The 24,859-nt window shown below is 35.1% G+C and overlaps 1 protein-coding gene and 1 long non-coding RNA gene across 2 annotated transcripts; one reads left to right on the top strand and one right to left on the bottom strand.

Annotated features, from left to right (window-relative positions):
• Nucleotides 1–1,496: 1,496 nt before the first annotated feature.
• LOC132273849 (1-aminocyclopropane-1-carboxylate oxidase homolog 1-like) lies at nucleotides 1,497–2,906 on the top strand. The gene is made up of 3 exons (XM_059774936.1): nucleotides 1,497–2,026; nucleotides 2,198–2,519; nucleotides 2,655–2,906. Exons 1-3 carry the CDS (start codon nucleotides 1,497–1,499, stop codon nucleotides 2,904–2,906), a joined length of 1,104 nt encoding a protein of 367 aa, XP_059630919.1.
• A 6,655-nt stretch (nucleotides 2,907–9,561) lies between these two features.
• On the bottom strand, nucleotides 9,562–10,386 carry LOC132300002 (uncharacterized). Its single transcript, XR_009480251.1, has 2 exons — nucleotides 10,048–10,386; nucleotides 9,562–9,960 (listed from the first exon to the last, which is right to left on the bottom strand). It is a non-coding gene; the product is annotated as an uncharacterized LOC132300002 (long non-coding RNA).
• Between the last annotated feature and the right edge of the window lie 14,473 nt (nucleotides 10,387–24,859).

The following is a 24,859-nucleotide window of genomic DNA, read 5'->3' as shown; positions in this document are numbered from 1 at the left end:
TTCTTAATTATTTTCTTTAGATAGGGATCCAAATGCATTTCTACACGATTGATTATCTAACAACTAACTAGTTCTTAATTAATAGAGCATGAATGATATGTCGAATGATTTGGCAGTCAAATGTAATTTAAAAGCAAATTTTTATGAGAGAAGATGGGAATATGGATAGAAACATAAAACAAAGGAAAGAAACAGGAGAGGGGAGTGAAACGTAGAACAATATAAGGTGAGAAACTGGAGAATCTTATAGAGATAAATAATATGATTGATAAATATGTAATACCCTTTTGATTGATCAAAAACATTGATAATTGTATGTCTTGCATTATAACTTCTAAATTAAGATTTTGTTTGCATACACTCCGTGTATATGTGTGTATATATATAATACTCTCCGTGGAAGTCACAGTTCTCAAAACGCCCAACTATTTTGGAATGGAGGGAATAGAAGATAAAATTGTATGCAAGGACAGATATAGGGTTGGGCTTGAGCCCATCCAAAAAAAAAAAAAATTCTATTAAGATAGATAATTTTAACCCAGCCTAAAAAATATATATATATATATTATTATTAGTATTAGCTCACTCAAATAATAGTTCACCCAAACAAGTCCAGATCAGCTAAATTTACGTTTAATATTAGTTTACTCCTATCGACAATTCCTAGATTCATCCTTAATTATGTGTGTGAAGAGGAATGTTTTGTTGCAGAAAATCAGACTTTTCATGAGATTCAATTAGGTTCATGTAGCCTGGGCATCCAACCATGTTTGATTTTGCAATGCAAGTAGAAAGATATAATTTTTTTATTTTTTTATGTAGGTTTGATAGTTTTTATTTTTTTTAAGGAAAGTGAGAGAGAGAGAGTTGATAGAGAAAAGTACGCCCATTCAATGAACTTTGGCAGCAAAAGAACATAAACGTTGTTGTACTACCATTGCTCAATCAATAAGCAAATAAACAATAGTATTTGGTATAAGATCATTTGAAAAAATATATATATATATGAGAGGGGCATTAAATAAAATTTACCCTAAACATGTACATTTAGTGGCTGGCTCTGCCCCGCCCGCCCCTATATAGCATATATATTTCTTAACACGATTGATAGTCGAAGAAGTTAAGAACTAGATCTTAGCGTCAACTAATTCAATCTACGAGATTAAATAATTTTAAGAGTCATCACTTACCTAAGAATAATAATTATAAATTTAAGCGGCATGTGATGATTTAAAAAACCAATGCCAACATCGTTGTGCTTTTAGGTCCTTGGAATTCAGAGTTCGTCTGCTGAGGGTCGATTCATACTGACTAAAAGCCAAAATAGTGACTCATATTTTTACTATCTTGCCCTTGGGAGTTGGTTTCCTATTTTTCCTCTTCAAGCACTATATAATGAGATGCACTCAAGTCACCTATTTCATGCATTCACTTTAAGCAGCTATACCTCTGCATATATACCTAAATCACTGTAAAAACACACACACACTCCAAGTATGGAAGTTGTCCCCAGCAATGGACATTACAGTTGGGCGGAAGAAGTGAAGGAATTCGACAAAACCAAAGCCGGCGTGAAGGGACTTGTAGACGCCGGCGTGGTAAAGATCCCCAGATTCTTCGTCCACCCACCCGAGAGTCTTCGCTGTCCGTCGCCGCCCGATAACACAAGCACCATTGAACTCGAGTTCCCCACGATAGACCTCCAAGGCTTTGAGAGCGGTGGTGCTCGGAGAAAGGAGGCCGTGGATGGGATTCGACAGGCGGCCTCCACATGGGGTTTCTTCCGGATGGTGAATCATGGTGTGCCAATGAGCACGACGGAGGCCATTTTAGAAGGTGTCCGCCGCTTCCACGAGCAACCGGTGGAGATGAAGAGGGACTTGTATTCCTCCGATAGCAGCAAGAGAGTGAGGTTCAACAGCAATGTCGCTCAACGTGAACTTGATGCTGCATGTTGGAGGGATTTGTTAACTTGTGTTTTTCAAGATGATACATTGGATCCTGAAGCTATTCCTCTGGTTTGCAGGTACTTATAATTTCATTTTACATTTTTGAGGTTGGGTGTTCGAGTTCTGTTAGGGATAATATTGTCCTGCTTTTTCTTAAATTTTCAGGGTGAAAAATACTAATGATATATTAGTCTTGTAAATATCTTGATCATTAATTAATTACTTTCTTTGTAAATCTGGATTTGCAGAAAAGAATTACAGGAGTATGTGAATTACATGATCAAACTAAGGGAGACAATGGCCAAGTTACTATCAGAGGCTTTAGGGTTAAGCAGTGACTACCTTTCACGCTTAGAATGCATGAAAGGTGAATCATTGGCATGCCTTTATTACCCAATTTGTCCTGAGCCAGATCTGACCTTGGGCACCGCCAAACATTCAGACACCACTTTCCTAACTCTACTCCTGCAAGACAACACTGGTGGTCTACAAGTTTTTCATCAAAATCAATGGATTGATGTGGCTCCTGTCCCTGGAGCTCTAATAGCAAACATTGGAGATCTCATGCAGGTATATATGTGTGTTTTGATCTCAATCAACTTGATTCATTTGCAGTCCTACGTGTTCACCACACATTACATCTTTGAAGTAGTTCAATACTTACTAACTCCTCCTAATTTATTTTTGTTTGCTCTATAATTTCAGATTATTAGCAATGACAAGTTCAAAAGTGTGGAGCATAGGGTGTTGGCCCAACTTGTGGGACCAAGGGTTTCAGTTGCATGTTTCTTCATTTCAAGTGGAAGGGCTGCATCTAAGCCTTTCGAACCCATAAAAGAGCTTCTATCCGAAGAACAACCACCTTTATACAGACAGTTCCTTTGCAGTGAATACTATCAATATTACAAGACCAAGGGAACAAATGTTACCTCAGCCCTTCCTCATTATAAGCTATGATGACAAGTTAAACAATGCTAGTAATTGCAGAAATAAATAGTGCTGCTCAGTTTCCAAATGATCAATAATAATTAATAAAGCTTGAAAGTCATTATAAATGACCTGTAATAGTAATTAGTACTGCTCTTTTTGACACTGTTTGTAGCAGTGCTTTTTCTTTGAATTTATTTTTATCTAAAGTTGTAATAGTAGTACTGCTCATTTTGATCTGTATGTAGTGGTAGTAGTACTGTTAATTATAATAAGCCATGTAATCTTGTTTGTTGTATTCCAATTTCACCATAAGCTTTACTTGTAACTTGTCATCAACTCATTTTTTACCCATTTCAGGAGTTTGTGTTCAGGTTAAATTATAATGAAACTCTAATAGGTTTGGCAAATTTTCAAATGGAGAGAATTTTGTTTTTTAACTTTTACTCAACTTTTTATAGTGTCATTTTTGACATATAAAATGACATTTTTACCCTTTTAACTTTGTATTTATTTACAAAAAGATTTTTTTATATATAAAATGACTTAACTACCCTCATAAGACATTTTTTAAGTGACCATAGTGTTCATTGGATTGAGAGACGTACGTTGTCCAAAATAATAATAATAATAATAATAATAAAAGATAAAAAGATAAAGAGTTCAAAAAATAGGAGGTAGAAGGAGATGACATGTAGTGATGAGGGTGGAGTTGATAAGATGGTGGTGGAGGTGGCAGTGGCGGTGGAAGGAGGGGGCGATGGTGGAGTGACAATTTAGAAGAGAAGTGTTGTGTGTGACAGGGAGAAATGGAAAGTATGTGGTGGTGTCAATAGTAATGGAAGGGTGAATAGAGAGGGTATTGATGCTTTTAGTCTTCTTCTTCTTCTTCTTCTTCTTCTTCTTCTTTTTTTTTTTTTTTTTTTTTTTAAATACATTGATATTTTTATTGTATCTTTTAAATGCTTTCCTGTTTCAAAATAAGTGTCTTTATTTTTATATTTAAATGCTCCAATCTACCCTTCTTTATTGAACTTCAAAAACAATTAAATATAAAACATCAACGTATCATTGTCGACCCATCATGGTAGATTTGTAATTCATTCACTTCCAGCTGGCTTGTGTAATCAATCATATCATGCAGAAGTTTTTGGGGGCAGGAGCCACAGGACCAGCAATGAATAAATTCATGACCAAATTGAGTTATACAGTATAGGATTAGGTGTGTACAACCCAAAGCAGCAGGAGGACTTGGTATCCATGACATACATGAGTGGAATAGGGCCTCAATTCTTAGGCGCCTATGGACTCTATGCTGAAATGAGACAGCAAGCTTATGAAAGGAGTGGACTATGAAGTACTTAATCAAGCATAGGAATTTAGAGAAATCAATATCCCAAATGAATGCCCCCCCACCCCCCTCCTTTTCTTTCTTTATTTTTTGTTTTTTTTGAAAGGTAAATAAATTTTATAAATATCAAAAGAAATACAAGCTGAATAGTTAGCCCAAGCTAACCAAACATTACAAGCTCAAAAGTATAAGGCCCACCACAAAGGCAACCCATACAACAACAGAAAATCTTGCTCAACCCCTTGTCAAGCACTACATCAACAATTTAAGAAGACCAATCGTATCTGCTTGAATTTAAAGCCTAGGACATAGGCAAGTAACTTTTCTACTATATTTTTATGATATTATTATGTGCCTTAAAAATACTTGTACGTCAATAAAAAAAGCATAAAAAGTTTCACAGACTAATTATATATATATATATTTTTAATAGAAATGATAATAAAGTTTCACAGACTAATTATATATATATATATAGTGTCGGGGCATTTTTGACATATAAAATGATATTTTTACCCATTTAACTTTATATTTATTTACAAAAAGATTTTTTTATATATAAAATGACTTAACTATCCCCATATGACATATTTTAAGTGACCAAAATGTTCGTTGGATTGAGAGACCTTGTCCAAAATAATAATAATAATAATAAAAGAAAAAAAGATAAAGAATTCAAAAAATAGGAGGTAGAAGGAGATGACATGTAGTGGTGAGGGTGGCAGTGGTGGTAAAAGGAGGGGGCGTTGGTGGAGTGACAATTTGGAAGAGAAGTGTTGTGTGTGACAGAGAGAAATGGAAAGTATGTGGTGGTGTCAATGGTAATGGAAGGGTGAATAGAGAGGGTTTTGATGCTTTTAGTCTTTTTAATAGATTGATATTTAGGTAAAGTACAGCTACACCCCCTGAGATTTGACAAAAGAACAGACAGATGAAAGTTATTTATTTTTTGGATAATGACAGTCCCTCTTATGAAATTCTATCCAAACAAGGCCATAAGTCATATGAAAAGACAAAATTACCCCTTAATATTAAATTCAAATATATTACAAAATATCAGACCTTGCAAAATAACACACTAGCCCCTTATTCATTTTTTTCTCTTCTCCTCTTTCTATCATGTCATCTATGCCTTTCTCTCTATCTGCTAACATATATATATATAGGCATATTACAACACCACCAACAACATTTACAGGGATGGTGCAGGGGTCGTCGGCCGCAGCCGCCACACCTCAGCCTCCCCCGCCGCCACCACCACACCTACCTACACCGCTCTCCTGGAGTGGCGCCACTGCATACCCCAACGAGCCGGTCATCCGATCCCTCTTCTGCTGCCAAATCAAGGTTTGTATTCGTAGAAAGGGGCTGTGAATGGGTTGTGGATGAGACAGAAAGGGGTGTGTACATATATATGTATCAATCTTTGCAAAATTTGCGTCGGATTGAAGGATTAAGGCTCTCTGAGTCGACGGAATCGAAGGATGAAGGCCGCGGATCCATACACCATCACCGTCTGTATATACATATATATGTGTGTGTATATATATGTATCTGTATATAAATATATATAATCCAAATTTTTATTTTGGATTTCCCATGTAACATGGTATGATTTGCACTCCCTCTATGAGAAGAATATATATATTCTTATGAATGATCTGGCGTGCTTTGATATTTGGCTATGGAGAGCATTCAGATTGGAATATGTATGAAAATATATTTATAATCTCTGTATATATATTTATATTTACCTTATTATTTTGATTCATACCTCTCAGGGCAATTAAAAGTTATATGTGTTAACAACTTCACATATATGTATACAGTTGGGTGATTAGTTGTTTTCAAATTTAATTATATCCACACTTGATTTTTGATTTTCGATCCCAATCAATATATTAGATTTGATCACCAGAATTTGTTCAAATTTTTTTTTCTTTTTTCAGAAATACAGGTCTAACTTAAGTGATATAGGGATGAATTTTATCCAAGTTTGAGGCGGCGGCGCCGGCTGATGGGTTCTTTACCCAGGGATTATGTAGTGTGTATATACATATGTGTATATATATACACACACACGCATACATACAGAGAGAAAAGGTTAGGGTTTGGGTTTGGGTTTGATCAAAGGGTATTTAAGTCAATTAAAATATCAATTTTATATCAAAGGGTAATAAAGTCAATTCACAATTGTCAGGTTCTCTTTGTTCATTTTTCAAACTTGATGGGAGTGTCATTGTCCAAAAAATAAGTAACTTTTACCTGTGTGTCCTTTTACCAAACTTCAAGGGGTATGGCTGTACTTTACTCCTGATACTTTTATTGTATCTTTTAAATACTCTCTTGTTTCAAAATAAGTGTCTATATTTTTATATTTAAATGCTCCAATTTACCCTTCTTTATTGAACTTCAAAAACAATTAAATATAAGGGTAAAGTACATTGACACCCCATGAGGTTTGGGAAAAGGACAAGCAGAGTAAAGTTAGCCTGTTTTTGGACAATGACACCCCTTCAAGTTTGAAAAATGGACAAAGAAACCCTGAAGATGGTGAATTAACCTTATTACCATTTCAAATAAAATTAACATTTTAATTGACTTAAATACCCTTTGATTAAACCCAAACCCGAAACCAAACCCGAACCCAAACCCGCCTGTGTATGTTATACAGTTCACCAGAGGAGAGAGAAAGGAGATCAGACGGATGGTGGTTGTGGCCGCGGTGGTGGGGTAGAGAGGGGGAAGAGAGGGGGCGGCCATAGTTGAAGAGATGAGGTGAAGAGGAGAGAGAGGAAGAAGATATGAGAGAGATTGTGGTGATGGTTGCGATAGTGGGGGTGGTGGCGATGACTGCGATAGTGGCGTTGAAACCCAAAAGCATCGGCGAAACCCTGAAATTGCCGGCGAGGACTAAGCTCCGATGAAGATGCAGCCACGGACTGAACAGTGTGGCGAAGTTTAGAAACCGAGCAACAAGAGACCGACGAGCAGAAACAATCCTACGAGGACCAAGCTCCGATGATGACAAGGTTCAGATGAGCACAGTTCGGCGACCGTCACCTGCAAGGCCGAGGAGGCTGAAGTGGACATCACTTCTGCCGTCCGTTTTGAGTCCAATTAGAGCCCTTTCCGTGCGAAGATGAGAATTAGGGATGGTAATGTGCACAGATGAGAGGGTGATATATATGTGTGTGTGTGTGTATGCGTGTGTATAGAGAGAGAGGGGAAGAGGGTGGTGGTGGCGGCGGCACTAATCTCATCCTCAAATCTTCCCTGCAAGCTCAAACATCAACTCTCTACCGTTGTCAAGAATCAAAGACACCGGCGTAGGGAACGTCTCTGTCAATCCCGGTCAAACCCCGCTTGTCCGAGGTCGAGTTCGCCGCCCGAACCGAGGCTGAGCTCCGGCGAGGTCGAGGAGGTGGCAGTGGCAAAGCTCCTTTTCGGCGTCTTCTTTAGTGGGTGGTGATTATGGAGGTTGGGGGTTGGTGGAGATTAGGGCGGTGGTGACTGGTTGTTGGTGTTTGTATATATATATATATATAAGTATATATGAAAAGGGTATTTTGGCCATTTAAGTTTTAAATATTTTATAATTAAATTTAATAAAATAGTGAAGGGTAAAGTGGACTTTTCACTTGATTTAAGGCTCTGTTTGGAGGGCAAATTTCACAAGGGGGTGTGTTTGTTCAAAAACAAGTCAACTTTCCTCTGTTTGTCCTTTCCTCAAACCTGAAAGGGTGTCTTTGTATTTCACCCTAAATATAAAGTAATAATAAGAGAATCGAAAAGAAATTTTTGAATAAGTCCCGAATTTGACGTGATTGGCTGTACTTATCACATGTTAAATAATTATTTTTTAAAAATTATTTAAATAAATGAAGTGAATAAAAACACACCAAATTCAAAACTTATTCGAAAAAATAATTCGAAGAACTTATCATTTTGCTTAAATATAAAACATTATTATATCATTGTCTACCCATGATTTGTAATTCATTCACTTCCAGCTGGCTTGTGCGACCAAATCAATCATATCATGCGGAAGTTTTTGGGGGCAGGAGCCGCAGGACCAGCAATGAATAAATTCATGACCAAATTGAGTTATACAGTATAGGATTAGGTGTGTACACCCAAAGCAGCGGGAGGACTTGGTATCCATGACATGCATGAGTGGAAATAGGGCCTCAATTCTTGGGCACCTACGGACTCTATGCTCAAATGAGACAGCAAGCTTACGAAAGGAGTGGACTATGAAGTACTTAATCAAGCATAATTAGAAAAATTAATATCCCAAATCAATGCTCAGGTTTTGGAAAACGTTTCTACGTAATAAGGAATTTTGATCTCTTTTTTAAGTACAAAAAGTCAATAATGCTTTTTATATTTTAGACTTTTTTTTATGAAAAATTACTTTTTTGTCCAACATTATTAAAAACATACTCGGACTCAAAGGGCAACATGGCAATTTTATTTTAGAAAAAATTAAGAAAATAGGTGTAATGAGCACACGAACCCACTTTGAAAGGATATCAAAGAAATAAACTTCAAATGTTTTACTGCGTATAATTTAACAAAATTTCAAGAAAAATAAATGTAATTTATCTCCCTCAAAAAAAAAAAAATTAAAAAAAGTCTTAATTTTTACCCTCCCTTATGTTTAATGTTTTTTGTCTTAATTGTTCTATATTACTTAACACAAACTAGAGTCAATGAAAAAAATATAGTAATAAATTAAAAAAAAAAAATTCTTAATTTTGACGCTCCATTATGTTTAATGTTCTTTGTTCGTGATATATGTTCCGCCATTTATAAGTTTCATATAATTAATATATTTTCTGTACCATTTAAGTCTTACACAAATTAACATGTACTCTCTCCGTCCTAAAATAACTATCATATTTTTTATTTTTTTTTTTGTCTGTTCCAAAATAAGTGTCCATTTTTCTTCTTCAAACAATATATTTCACATCTTTTCATATATGTCATTTGAATTTAAATTTCAAATTTAAATATTTAAAATTTAAAAGGGCAAGTTAAAAGGGCAAGTTAATAATTTATTAATAGACAATGCATATCCTGATATCTTACATATCCCTTTAAAAATTACTACTCCCCTGTAAATAATACTTAAATTGGGACAGATGAAGTATTTTTTTGGGGTTCTTATTGTCCTACTAACACCTCTCTAGGCATAGTGAAATATTAAACATATATTTCCCCATTTAAGTTTCATATATAATTTTGAAAAAAAAGGTGAGATATAGTTTTTCAAAAGAAAAAGGTACAGAGTATTAATTAATCACTTCTCCATCTACACATATTTTGAAATTATTTGTTTTCGCATTTTCAATAGATTTGGATTCGTGTAGCAGAGAAAATTGATCACAAAGATCTTATCTAGCGAATTACAATAGGACCCTTCGAATAAATTACACAACAACAATTATACTTTTTTATCCTTCAAAAAAAAAAAAATAAAAAAAAAATAAAAAATATATATTACTCAACAATTTATTATCACAGTTCTCTGCATACGAATTAAAGGGAAAATTCAAATTTAGTTGAATGATAAAACAAAACCATACATACTACGCTCATCTTAATAACATGTGAACCAGCTGCTTTATTTATTTTGCTGACGATACTTCTATGGATTAGGCGCCTGTGCAATTATTGAGCTGCTGCCAGCGCGTTCATGATCGTTATGTCCTGCAGCGGTTCCAGATCCTGCAAAACTCATATAAAAAAATGAATATGAGTGTGTGTATGAGTGTGTGTATGTGTGTGTGTGTGAGAGAGAGAGAGAGTACTTACTGAGGGAGGGTATGGGAGCGACCACCGGTGAAACCATGATAATCCAAATCATGAACAAACAGCATAAGATGATAATAGCATTAGAGTTCGAAGAAGCTTTGCTTGTCATTTTAATTTGTTTCTTCTATATGGGCTCCAACGAAAAACTGAACAAAGGAAGCTGTAGTATATTATGTTTAAGCACGATATATATATATATATAATTTAAAGTGTATTCAAAGCCTTTCTTAAAGCAAGTGGGTTTTCCGTGTTGAAAGACTTTTGACGTAGAAAGTGGATTTTACTCTTTCGAGGAAATGAGAGGCCTTGAATCTTCTTTAAAGTATATCTGCATTCATGAAAGACTTTTGACGTAGAAAGTGGATTTTACTCTTTCGAGGAAATGAGAGGCCTTGAATCTTCTTTAAAGTATATCTGCATTCATGAAAGAGTAATACTTGCATCCTGTGCGGAGATGATTAATTCATCCTCCTTGTTGACGTGGTCTTCTCTATCACTGACACCAGTCCAAAATAAAAATCATAAAAACATGAATAATGCCTATTTATTCGAGTTAAATCCATTTATTGTAATGACTCTCTTCTCTCCCTCTTTCCTCAATACCTCAACTGCAGCAAAGGCCATTCTAATCTTCCATCTCTCTCTCCATCTTAAGCACTTTTGGGAAATCATGTGCTTGCTCTCTCTTCGATTTTGGGGCTAAGCCTCATAGACGATGACCTGTCAATGGCACTGGGCGAGATGAATTTTTTTAAATCCTTTCATGCAATCGTTTTTTTTAATAGACGAGGCCCGTCGATCTGCAGCAACAACCCATCGACTTTATGCAGCCAGAGGCCCGTTGATTTTCATTCCATCGATATTGTTGAAAAACATGTCATCAGTGATATTTTATTACGCTGACTATGAAACTTACAGAGGAGTTTAAAAAAAAAAAAAAAAAAAAAAAAAAAAAAAAAAAAAAAAAAAACTTACAGAGACCATGTTCAAGCCTCTTTCGCAAGATGGGGCAAGGCTTTCTTTGTACTTTTCCGAATCGCCGCCGCCCATCCGTCGTACCTAGGGTTGGCCCAACCTAACCCAATTCCAACCCAACTTCAATCTGAATCGGGTTGAGTTGGGCAACCAAATTGTACCTAATATGGGTTAAGGTCAAAACCCAATTCGAATATTTTCGGGCCGATCGGATCGGGTCGAGTTTTTTTTAAAAATAATTTTTTTTTTAAATTTATATATATATATATATATATATATATATTATATTTGATTATATTATTATTAAAAAACAAAAAAAATTTAGAGCAAATCATTTCAGCCTCCAGGTCTCTCATTCTCAACTCTCTCTCTTTCTCTGCAATTGTAAAACTACAACTGTGTACAGAATATTCATTTAATTTCATAGTGATTATTTCATAGGACAAATCATTTCAGCCTCCCCGTCTCCAGGTCTCATTCTCAACTCTCTCTTTCTCTGCAATTGCAAACCCATATCGGCATATATCATTTCAAATTGTTCAAAAAATCAAAACCCATATCTTTCAGTTTTAATCGCCGCTGTTCCAGTTCGGCAGTGGATCAACGGTGGTGGATTAGCACATCGGCGGTGGTGGATCAACATATTATTTCAGATTATTCAAAAGTTCAAAACCCATATCGGCGGTGAATCGGCAGTGATGAATCAGCATAACATTTCAGATTGTTCAAAAGTTCAAAACCCATATCGACGGTGGATCAGCGGTGGCAGTGGCGGGGACGGCGGGAGAGAGAGAAAGAAAAAGAAGAGAGAGGAAAGAGAAAGGAGAAAAAAAAAAAAAAAAAAAAAAAAGTTTTGGGTTGGGTTCGGTTGAGCCCGAGCCCAACCTGAATATGTCTGAATTTTGACAAAATCCAACCTGATCATGAGCTCGATTTTTGAGTTGTATGTTCATTTCTGGGTTGGGGTTGAGCTGGGCTAGGTTAGCCCGCCCAAGTTACAGTCCTAGTTGTACCGCCGACGAATACCGTCAATTATGTACAAATCAGTTTATCAGAGGACCATATATTTCATTGGACCCACCATGGATTTGGACTGATATATGTTTCGCCGTTTGCCGTCACCGACAAACAGTTTCTCGTCGATCGTCGTCGCCGTCAAATGCCATAGATGGGCTCATCAAACCGCCGTTCTGTTCATCCTGTCGCTGCCATTTTTCTTGTTCGACGGTTGTCCTTCTTAGGCTGAACCCATCGATCTCCAATGCCATCTGGTCGATTTTGGGCCAACTTGACAATTCTTCATTTGCTGCACACGCCCTCCACATTTTTTAGATGGGCTTGTCGATCTCCGGCGACAACCCAAAGATTTTTCGTTGTACCCATTTGGATTGACGAGCAATTCCTTCAAATCTAACCAATCAAACCAATTTGGAGAGAGTGATTACGTGAAATGGATTTAACCCAAATAAATGGGTATTACCCATATTTTTATGATTTTTTATTTTGAACAGGTGTCAGCCATAGGGAAGGCCATGTCAGCAGGAAGGATGAACCTCATCCTCCCCGCGCAGGATGCAAGTATTACTCTTCATGAAATGCATTTATGTTATTATAATATTTATCCTTTTCTCTATTGACTAAAATTCCTTTCATCTACTCTCACATTTCCTCCTCCTCCCTCTTTACCAACAACACATCCCTACAATAAATCTCCTTCTATATATATATATATATATATATATATAGACACACACACACACACACTAATGAGATGTATAACCGCCACCCTCTGTCTACTGGAGGATTGTGGAACACATCACCTCCACAAACATTGAACACAATTTGTTAAAACTTGAAATTATATTTTTTCTCCAAAAATTAGTATTTAATCACTGACTTTCCCCTTCTATGAATTAGGTGAATAAAAGATAAATGAAATAAGGTCAAAAAAATATATGGTAAGAACTATTATAAGAAATTGGTGACAAATTAGACCCAATTTAAGCTTCCTAATTGATCTAGGACAACAAACAAATCCAAACCCTAAACCCACAAAATAACCTTGGCATTGAACGAAGACTCACAATATTTTGGAATAAGGGACAAGCTAACTGTGTATTCATTATGCAACTAATGAATCTAATATCAGATGCTAGATGTTTAAAAAAAATTTATGACACTGTTCAAATTGGGACTGAATTTTAGAATTTTCATTTACAAAAAATTTATAAATAGACAAACAAAAATTATTTGATTGCAATTGAGTCTGACTTGTGAGAATTGTTTGCTCAAGTTATTCTTTTCACAACCAAGGACAGGACTTAGTCGGTCTCATAACATAGTCTTTATAACATACTCTCTATGTGAAATTTCTCTCTAGGATTTCTTTCTCCGTGCTTCTATCTACCAAATTATAGATAAATTATGTAAATAGTAAAGGGTAATTATGAGAGTGGAAATTGTATTAACATCATATTCTTAAGCATGGTTATATTGCATGGTTAACATTAAAGGAAAGGTTAGCAACACTGAACACAAAGCCAATGATGAAGAAGCACTACACAAATGCATGTTACTTGTGCCTTGCTGATTGTGAATTTGTGGACCATCTATTCTTCAAGTGTAAGTTCAGTAGTACCATTTGGGATTTTGTACAACATGCTGCAGGGTTCTACATCAAACCAGATTCATGGAGGGACCTGATTGCTTGGTGCTCATCAACTCGGACACAACAACACTTCATCACACACAAGCTTCTCCTTTCCTGTGCCATCTATTATATTTGGCAGAAGAGAAATTCAAGAGCCTTTAAAAATAGGTCTGCCACAGCCTACCAAATCATCAATCTCATCAAAGGATGCATCAGAGCAAGATTTGCTTCTCTCAAGCTAAGAAATGCTACTGAATTGAGTAAGATTCACACTGTTGAAGCTATAACAACTCTTCATACAAGGATGTGCATATGCAAGAGGTCAATCATGGTTCCTTCTGCAACAATGAGTGGATTCATCAGATACAGCTTCTGATAGGCCCAGACTAGTAGTAGCTTCATTGATTGTTGGAAGATTTTGGTGTTTTTGTATTTGAACACTGCCATGGAAGTCTTTTTTCCTTTGGCACTTTTGTTGCTATACATATTTTCTCATTTATAAAGCTTGCCCTTTTAACGAAAAAAAATAAATAAATAAAATTGTAGATACCAAACATTATGTGGTCCATGGATTTTTTTGTAATTCCATTTCAAGAGAGAAGGAAAGTGGAGCGCCTAAGAATATTGGTGGAGTGCCAATATCAGCTCCCTTCTGAAAGCTAGAAATAATTCAAAACAAAAAAAAAAGATAAAAAATTTGATGTCATTTTTAGTCATATTCCTTTAATATACTTATATACTACCTATATCCCCTATTAGATGTCTACTTCGATAATTTTAACTCACAAAAATTACAAGTTAAAATTTTTAAAGTGGACAACTAATATGGGACGGAGATAGTAGATATATATATATATATATATATATATATATATATATATCTAAATTGCAACTCATGGTTTCTCTGCTCTCTAATCATTGATTTGACAAAGATGCTTGGAGGGCTACTCCCCTCTGTTTGTTGTTGGGTTTATGGCGCTAGAGAAATAGGAGATCCTTTGAGATATTGATTCTTTTGCGAATGAGCACGTTTGTAAATCTGCGGGTGAACTTGTGTATAGCCTAAAATTTTAGTTGGCCATTATCGGCTTTTAGTGTATTCTCTTGGGAGCACTCCCCTCTTAAGTGCATTCAATGAAACTTGTCAAAAAATAAATAAATAAATAAAGGAAATGGTATATTCTACTGTCTTTTAGTTAGTTTACTGAATTGATTTGCTCTTTTATTTTTTATTTTTTCATTGATCTATATAGGTGTTGACTCTTAAGGAGGTCAGTAAACTAAATTGGAAAATATGCATCCGGGTTTGATAGCAGAAGTGGATGCCTTTTGCTAGTGAAGAAGGTTCTATCTATCTGAAAGTGTATATGCAACTGTATTACATTACACAATGTGATTTCTACTTTGGGGAAATATTCTCTTACTGTTCCTATTTTTTCTAGCACCTGTTGAAGAGCTTATGGGGATGTAATGTTTTTATGTTCACAACAAATTTTACTGAAATTATTAGGAGTAAAATTATTAATAGTTTTGAAAAGAACAAAATAGTAGAATGCAGGAACTTTGGTTATATTCTCGTCTCTTTCTATCTATAATGCAGAAACTACTGCTAAGCCATGGAATACAAAATCTGACCAAGGTTTCCTATGAAGCAAGTGAAAAGGAAAATATCAAAGAAGATGTGTTTAATTTTTGCACATGTGAAATCATTCGCAAACATATCTTCTATCTGGTATATTGTTTAAATTAGGTACTGAGAATGTAGTTATGTCTGAGTCCTAGAAATTATGACCTAGTATGGATTGGTCTCCGTTCTTCAATATCTTGTCATTCTTCAACACGGTAGATGGTTTTCCTTGGAATCAGAAGTTTTTAATTAGTAGAATGCATTACATTTGATCTAATCCATTAGTGAAGAAACACTTAGTTTTTCTATAAATTCTAGGGTAAAATGCAATAAACCTGCTGAACTATTGGCTATTACAAGATATCCTCGGAACTTAATATATATATATATATATGTTTTTGTTGCATTTTACCCCCACTAGAACTGATTTCGGTACCAAAAGTCAAAAGACCAACCTTTTGAAAAAGGACACAGTTTCAACACATAAATACCAATTAAATAGTGCTAACTGTGAGTTGTACGCAACATAAAATATTTAAAAAGTTTTGATTATTTTAAAATCAATTTGTGTCTTTACCAACTTTCTTTATTTTAGCAGTTAATAAATCAATATCATGCAATATAAAATAAAGCAAAGTAAAGTTAGAGATGGCACTAGGATCTTAGCGAGGAAACCTAAGTTGATAAAATATGTCAACTGTTTGTATAGGAAAAACATTGTGGACTGTGCAGTCCAAAGTAAACAGTTCCATTATACTTGAAACAAAGTATACTGAACTTTGACTCTGGCTCATACCCTATCGTTCTATCAAACACCAACTGTTGACAATCCTCTGGCTTTGCGACTCCCCGTCCAATAGCAACTTGACCTAAGGTTTCTGCTTGATATTTGTAGAAGAGTAGCAGGTAGATTAGACAACACTCCTCGAATGCTCCAACCCTTCCAAAGTGTGATCGCTTTTACTTCTATTCTTCAATCGTCTGAATTCGATGTAGAAGAAGATCTGCTTTCGTCTGATCGATGTAGATGCAACTGTATGATCACGGTCAAGATTTGAACACCAGAACTCTAAACTCATTATGTGTTTATGTGTATCTGTTCTAGAAAGATGACAAAAAAATTAACTCAGATTTTCTGCAAAAATAATCTTCCTAAGGCTTTTAAGAATAATGAAGTTGTAGAACAAAAACCGTGAATAAACCTATGTGTATGACATGGTTTATATAGAGGTTTGCAAAGTCTCATTCCTTTGAAAATAAAGGAAATTTCGTGTATAGGACTTGGAAGGAAAGTTGGATAAAAAGGAACTAAACAGAACAAGGAAATTGAAAAAACCTTTTGCAAACAGGACTTTTAGAACCGGTTCCCAATCTTGGTACCGGTTCCTAAAGGACAAAAAGAATTTCTTCGAATCTTAGCTCCTGGAACCGGTTCCCAAATGCAGGTACTGGTTCTCACTTGACAGAATCCAATTTAAACTTGGATTTTCTGTTTTTGAAACTTCCAGAAAATATACCATATATGTATTTGTGTCCTAAGTGGGAAACGATGTCCTAATGTGTTGTTTGATGATCAACAATACTTTACTCTTCTGAACAACCTTCTTATTTCACAGTCGATGTCGATATGGTAACTGAAATTATAACTCAACTAAGACTTGTTTTGTTATAGAAATTTGTCAATTAGAAAAATATATCTCACAATCTCCCCCTTTGACAATTTCATGATAAAACCTTAAAAAAAAATTAATAATCTACCCAAAGTATAAAAGTAAATTACAACTGTTTAAGGAAATACGAATTTTTTTTTTATTTATCTCTGTTCTATCTTCTTCTCTTGGACAAAATCTCATCTAATTTCCTGCACATGGATCAAGCAAAACTACTAATGAAAGCTTAACATATAATCAAATTAAAAACTGTAATGACCCGATCATTTTCCTTCCTTTCCTTTTTCTTAAATTTCACAGGTAATTTTTTTTCGTTGAATTTCCTTTTTTCGAGTTCAATTTGTTCATCACTTGGTGTCATCTCGAGTGCTTGAAAATGACTTCTGAGACTCTTTCCTTTGTATTGACAACTTCCTTGTTAGGACCGCGTCATTTCCACACTTTCGTTTTTCGACACTATTCACTTTTTGTCTTTTTCCCCGTTCGTCTCTTTTTGGCACAACCTCACTTTTCATGTTCGGAGTTAGTTTTTGACTTCACGTACCTTTATTCTATGTGGTTTCCATGAAGCACGTATCTTTACTTTTGTAGAAAAGTACTTTAACTGCTCTAGGTGTCCATAGGGGCATGGATGCAAAGTTTCTTCGGAAACATTCTTCTTTCTTGGGGTGTTTTTCATAAATATCTTTTAAAGATAATTTATTTTAGGGGTTTTTAAGAAAGTATCTTTTGGAAGATATTTTCATTCTGGCCCAATTTTGCAATTACCCTTTCTTGGAGGGGGCCATTATGCAATTAACGAAAGTTATTGTAAAATGCCTCATTTTGAGTCTGGATCCTTGTATGGGATTCATTTTCACATTTCGTCGAGTCGTGTACTCTTAGAATTCCCTTCCGGTCATTTTCCCCAGTTTTAGGGATTTCTGACCCCGGTTGCTGTCGAACTTGTTCGAGGCATATCTCTCTGCACGGGACTTGGTTTTTGATACTGTTTCTTCTGTTGTTCATTTGTTTTCATTTTGGTTCTTTTTCGTTCACGGTATTTTACCGTTTGAGCGCGTCTGCACAAATTCCACTTTTCCGGACCCGGCGGGGCTCGTTTAGGGCACTTTTAGGGTTTTACTTTAAATAGGATGCCCTAAGTGAAAAAGTCAATATTTTAGCCTTCTTCCTCCCTCTTTGGCCGGCAGCCATGGCAACCCCTTGGGCAGCCACCATTCTTTCTTCTCCTCCACTTTCTTCCCTTGGTTATTTGCTTCGAGCCTTAACGTTTATCGAAAGCCTTGGCGAGGCGCACCTTTCCCCTTTATTAGAATCCATTTTCGACCATTTTTGAGTTCAGGTTTCAATTTTAGGTTTGGATTTTCATGGTGCCTCAAAGGTCAAAGCTGCTTCCCTCGTTGTCCCCGACATAACATAGGAGTATCGTCGGATTCGGAGCACTTTCTTTTCGGTGGGGAATTGAGATTTTCATCTCAAATTAAGGTAGGGGATATCTTAGGTTAATATGTTTGATGTATTGAATGTATTTCATGCTTATACAATCTATTTAAATGCCTTTGTATCAAGTCTAGAAACTTTAATTAATTATTTTTTTGTGTAAGATTTAATTCTTCCGGTTGGTTATAGCTTGGATTAAACTTGTGGCATGCTATTAAATTAGACATTGATATGTTCATTGACATATATTAAATTGGGAGCATTTGGACAAGTATTGAAACTTTTATTTAATTATTTTCTTGAATGAAAATTTAATTCATATGGTTATATCTAATTTGAAATCGACATGTAATGTGATATTAAATTAAGTCCTAACATACTCCTTAACATATGTGAATTTGAGAGTATTTGGAGATGTTTTAAAATCTAGTAATAATTAATTAATTAGATTGATTAATTTTATTCCAAGTGTACTATTCACTTCATTGGATTTCCGACTTGATATTGTTGATGAGCATGCCATATACTTTCATATGTATTAAATCGAGAATATTTGATTAGGTTTTGAAACATTTCATTTAATTATTTTTTTGTATGAAGGTTTAATCTTCATGGATGTATCTTGCATGGAATTTACTTGTATTATGGTATTAAATTAAGTCTTGACATGTTCAATAACATACTTTAATTTGAGAGCATTTGGATGAGTTTCAAAATCTAGAGATTTTAATTAAATGAATTAATTAAAATCTATTCAATGGTTCCATGGACTTGATTAAGTTTCTAACTTGATATTCTTGATTACCTTGACAAGTTCTTTCACGTATATCAAATAAAGAATAATCGGATAAGTTTTGAGACTTATATTTAATTATTTCCTTTGTATGGAATTTAATTCACATGGTTGTATCTTGTATGGAATGAACTTGTAACTTAATATTAAATTAGTCCTTGATATGACCTTTGACATATCTTGTTCGTAGAATATTTAGAGTTGCCTTGTAGTCTTGAGAATTTAATCATTTAAGTTGATTAAATTCCCTTTTATACTTTCATCGAGTTAATTATGCTTTGATATTGAATTCTTGCCAAATTTATAATTTGGAACTTGCTTTATGATCACATGATAGTATTCTACGAGTTGAAGTTATGATTTGACTTGTTAGTATACACATTTACTTATATGACATTTAATATGCCATCGTAGCTTGAATGCCTAGGGCATACTTTGTGTGACTTCCATGACTTGTTTGTGTATGGTACTTGGCTAAGTGCATTGAATATATATATATATATATATATATTATATCTTGATTTTCACAACTTGTTGATTTTGGGACTTGATATATCAAGCAAGAATTGACATGGCTAGGACTTGGTTCTCGTACGGGAGATAGAGAGCTCTCTATAATGAGTACGATTTTAATCCGGGCTATATCCGAGTATCCACATTGTTTGATTTTTTCCTTAAATTTCAAGTGTCATTCTTTGAAGATTTAAGAATCTTTTCATGTCATTTCTTCCTTAAATTTCAAGTGTTATTCCTTGAAGATTTAAGAATCTTTTCGTGTCATTGATTTCATCTTTAAGTTTCAAGTGTCCATTCCTTGAAGATTTAAGAATCTTTTCGTGTCATTAATTTCATCCTTAAGTTTCAAGTGTCCATTCCTTGAAGACTTAAGAACCTTTTTGTGTCATTGATTTCATTCTTAAGTTTTAATTATCATTCCTTGAAGACTTAAGAATCCTTTCGTGTCACAGATTTCATCCTTAAGTTTCAAGTGTCCATTCCTTGAAGACTTAAGAACCTTTTTGTGTCATTGATTTCATCCTTAAGTTTCAATTATCATTCCTTGAAGACTTAAGAATCCTTTCGTGTCATAGATTTCATCCTTAAGTTTCAAGTGTCCATTCCTTAAAGACTTAAAAACTTTTTCGTGTCATTGATTTCATCCTTAAGTTTTAAGTGTCATTCCTTGAAGACTTAAGATTCTTTTCGTGTTATTTATTTCATTCTTAAGTTTCAAGTGTTCATTCCTTGAAGACTTAAGAACCTTTTTGTGTCATTGATTTCATCATTTAAATTTCAAGTGTTGCATTCCTTGATGACTTAAAACATTTTTGTGTTATATGGAATGATCCTACATAAGTATTTTGACTTAGATTCTAGGTGGCATGAACCGTTTCGGTTATTAACGCATTCTAGGTTACAATTTGACAATTTTGGATACCAATGTTCTATTGCGTTACGTTATACGCTCCTATGTTGTTTACTTGCATAAATATTGTGGTTTATGCTATAAATGCTTTAAAGTAACTTAGAATGATCTCTGAGTCTCATCTTGACATAGACATTAGGTGGCATGACCCCCTTTGACATGTTTCACCTTAAGGTGATAATATTGTAAAATGTTAGGTCTATGCATGTTCATTCCCTACGAGTACCACAGGATACTCACCCCTCACTAAACGTGACCTGTTTTAGGTACGAAGACTTGGTTCGAGATGCACATCATTCCTTGGATGACTTGTAGCTTTTAAGTTTCCATTTCATGCAAATGTTAGCATGAAATGTCATTTTGTAGCTTTATATGTCAAAATTTGTATCTTTGACTCCATATATGTAACGTGTACATAATTACACCTTTTATGATGTATTTGATATGTATGAGATGTGATGAGCACTGAAAAGTGCGCATTTAAACCCGTTAAGCTTAAGCATTCTAGTACCTTTATCTATCTTACTTTGTCGTTTTAGACTTACTACGTGTTATTTATATTTTCAGGCACTAATCCCAAAATTGAGCTAACTCAGCCAAATAAGAGCTTAATTGAAGCAATCCTGAGATAAACCAAAGGAGGGAGCAAAGTGGAGAAAGAAAGGAGCAAAAAGGAATCAAAGTTGTGCAGTTGAAAAGTTCGATCGATCCAACTTAGAGTTCGATCGATCGAACATCTATGATCGATCACAATACTTCTCGATAGATCCAACCTTGGTCTTTGCTGAAATTCCAAGTTCGATCGATCCAACATCACCTTCGATCGATCGAACCCTATTTTGTCCTATTCAAATGATTGATATTATCCACAGCTGTACGCCTACCAACCACTTTTGTCCTTTTCCCCATAAATATCTTTGAAATATCTCAGCCTTGTCCTTATCCGGAGGAGTCAGACCACTTCGATCGATCTAAGATGCAGTTCGATCGATCGAAACCATCTTCGATCGATCCAAGTTAAGGTTCGATCGATCGAACTTCCTCCAGCGAGAAAAAGTTAAAGTCCAGCTCATTTATTCCGTCCTTCACCCAATCATTGGAGAATATGCCTTGCACGACCACAGCTCATCATAGGGTGTATTTGACCTACCTATATAAGGAATATGATACACTTTTTGGAGAGGAGTCTAGAGTCTCTTGACACACATTGAAAATCACCTTGGAGGCTCTTCTTGGAGAGGAGGAAGGAGGGAAGCTAGAGCACCATTGGAGGAGATCTTCACCAACAAGGAGCAGCTATGGAGTTAGCCCTTGAGGGTTGGATCATCACTACCATGAGTGTCTAGACATCCTCTTGGGGCTAGAGTTAGCCCCAAGCATGCTTTCTATACTCTAATCTTGTGTATTATTGAGGGATTAGTGTTGTATGATACATCTTGATATTCATGTATATATAAATCTTGATTATTTCATGGTTTGTATGGTTTAATGCTTCCAATTGACTATTCTACTCTACCCATATGTCTATGTATGCTAGAGTGGGATATTCATGTGCTTATCTCTAGATTTAGTGTTTTTGATGCATGTCTATGTGTATTGATGCAATAGATCTAGAGATTATCAAGATGATATGCTTAATGAATGCTATTTTGGTTCATTTGATGGTTTATGCCTATTCTTGATGGCTTATGCCTCTCCCCTAGTCTAGATAGCTTTATTTTCATGCTAGTAGTGTAGATTTAGTGTAGTGGTAGTATAATGTTAGATGGGAGGACAATCTACTCTTGATGTTTGATGTTCCATGCTTGTGAGTCCAAATGGCATATTCCTCTAATATTGTGTTGCATGTCGATTGTGAGCTTAATGAAGGATTAATGACTAGTTATGATATGTTGTATCTTTCACATGTGTTTAGACAATTTATTGCTCTCCCAATAGATAAATTGTGGCCTCTCACATGATGTTTAGATAATGCATGTTTAACTAAGTCATCCTTATGGATTACTTGGACTATGAGCTTAATGAAAGGTTCAATGACTTGATTTGATATTTTGTTCTCTTCACATGATGTCTAGACAATATATTCCTCTACCAATAGATGTATTGTGGCCTCACACATGTTGATTGAGACAATTTGCACTTGTTGAGTCACCCTTACCAATTGAATGTCTTTTACACACACAACATTGTTGCAACACATTCATTTCCTTCATTAGTCACTTGATTGTGGTTTGGAATAGTATTGTTTGGTGGTGATTTCTACACCCTAAGACCTTTCCTTCTTACTTACTCTTTATCTTAATGCATTTTAATTAATTCTTTTCTAGAAGTAATCAACCAACCCAATTCTCTTTTGCAATCATTTGGTACGCTAGAGTCAAAGTTGAAATTCCAACACGTATAATCCCTTGGGACGATCCCTACTCACTCTTGCTACATTAGTAGTAGTGTTGGTAGTGGTTTTTATAAATTTAAATTTGACATAAAAGGCTTTTCTTGAACCACACATTCACTACATTCAGTTTGGCGTATTACAAGCGACCTCGTCAGATTTTGGCGCCGTTGCCGGGGATTAACGGTTTTGTTGGAATTAAATTAGACAATAGTGTTCATTAGATTGCTTCTATTTTTATTTTATTTTCCATTGTATATTCTTTTATCTTGATTCTCATTATTATTTGTTCAATTAGGTACTTGACTACAAGGAAGGCGAACTTTGGAACTTAAAGCAATCATTGGAGCTTAAAAGCTAAATTTGGAGTTGAAGTGCTAAAGGACCATTGTGACCAATTCTTGGCTCTCTTGTATTTTAATTGTTTCACTTCTTTGCATGCTTGTGATAGCCCTTGTTGAGGCTCATTTATTGCTAAATTTTTGTCCAAGCATAGGCCCTTGTTGAGGCCAATTTTTTCTTGCATTTGGGTTTTAATTGTGAGTGGAGGAATTGTTTGATCCAAGTTTGGGGGGGAATTACATCCCTTCACCTTATGCTCCTCCATCATATTTTAATCCTTATGAGATTGAGTCCAATTCATTTCATGCATCATCTTATTATGGACTTGATCACTCATTTAATCATTCTTATGACTATTGCCCTCCCCCACCATTTTATGATGAATCAATTCCACCACCTTCTAAGTACTCACCCGGATTTGAAGAAAAAGTGTTAGCTTTACTTGATGTGCATATTTCACACACTTCACTTATTAATTCTCATTCTTAAGCTTTAGCCAACTTAGAAGCTCAAGTTGAGCAAATTGCAAGTACTCTTTCTCATCAAGAGGAGGAGGAAGAGGCAAATGAAAAAATGGGAAGAACTTCAATGTATATAGATGAGGATGATGAGAGTGAGGAGAATGAAACAAGTGAGCTAATGCCTAGTACTCTATCTTGTATAAAGGAGGAAGTGGCAAGTGAGTTAGTGGCTAATCCAATAGAACATAACATGATTAATGAGGACTTTCCTTGTTTTGATTATGATTTTATCTATGATATGGCTACTCTAGAGAGTGAGGAGATGTTGACCACACTTGAGGTAGGAGAGAAGGAGGAGGAACTTGTTGAAGAGGGCCTTCTTTCTATTATCTCTAATGACCCTCTTGAGGAGTGTCTTTTGGAAATGTATAAAAATTGTGGTTTTGACTTTAAAAGCTCTAAAAATGAAATAAACTCTCTAATGGACTCCTTAGCTTACTTAGAAGGTGAGGAAATGGTAATTTATGAAGAGGAGAAGAGGGATGAAGAGAGGGTGTTTCTTATTAATCCAAATGAGTCTTTGAAAGACAATGCCTCACCAATTATCAATATGGATGATCATTTGAATGTGTTTCAAGAACACAACAAAGAGGCAAGCCTAACCATGATTGATTTTGTTTTCAAGACTGTGGATGAAAGGAACAATATCATCTCTTTTATTTCTTTCCAAGTCATTCTTTTGGAGGATGATTTTATTGTCATAAGTGGGACATTAAATGAGAAAAGTGAAAAGAGGGTCAATAAGGATGTTTCATATCCAGTTTTTGATTCATTTGATTAGTAAGTTGACCTAACGTCTTGCTAGAGACGTTAAACACTAGTATTCATAGAGTTTCAGAACTCTATTCCTCCCTCATTTCTATCTTGCATTTTGATTCTTGCGAAGTCTAGATACTGTTTTTGTGGTTCATATATATTGGAAGGAACTGAGTAAGGGATTGCATGAGCATTCAAGTTATTTTGAGCATTTAGACAT

Source organism: Cornus florida, unplaced genomic scaffold (assembly GCF_030987335.1).
Source record: "Cornus florida cultivar Cherokee Brave unplaced genomic scaffold, ASM3098733v1 CherokeeBrave_3.0.0_Hap2_Chr01, whole genome shotgun sequence".
Lineage (NCBI taxonomy): Eukaryota > Viridiplantae > Streptophyta > Magnoliopsida > Cornales > Cornaceae > Cornus > Cornus florida.
This window is presented reverse-complemented; position numbering and strand designations above follow the sequence as displayed.

Bases quoted from the DNA above. Each gene is read 5' to 3' on its own strand.
- LOC132273849 (XM_059774936.1), top strand. From the start codon at position 1,497: ATGGAAGTTGTCCCCAGCAATGGACATTACAGTTGGGCGGAAGAAGTG. The intron at 2,027-2,197 runs GTACTTATAATT...CTGGATTTGCAG, and splicing joins GCTATTCCTCTGGTTTGCAG to AAAAGAATTACAGGAGTATG. The intron at 2,520-2,654 runs GTATATATGTGT...CTATAATTTCAG, and splicing joins ACATTGGAGATCTCATGCAG to ATTATTAGCAATGACAAGTT.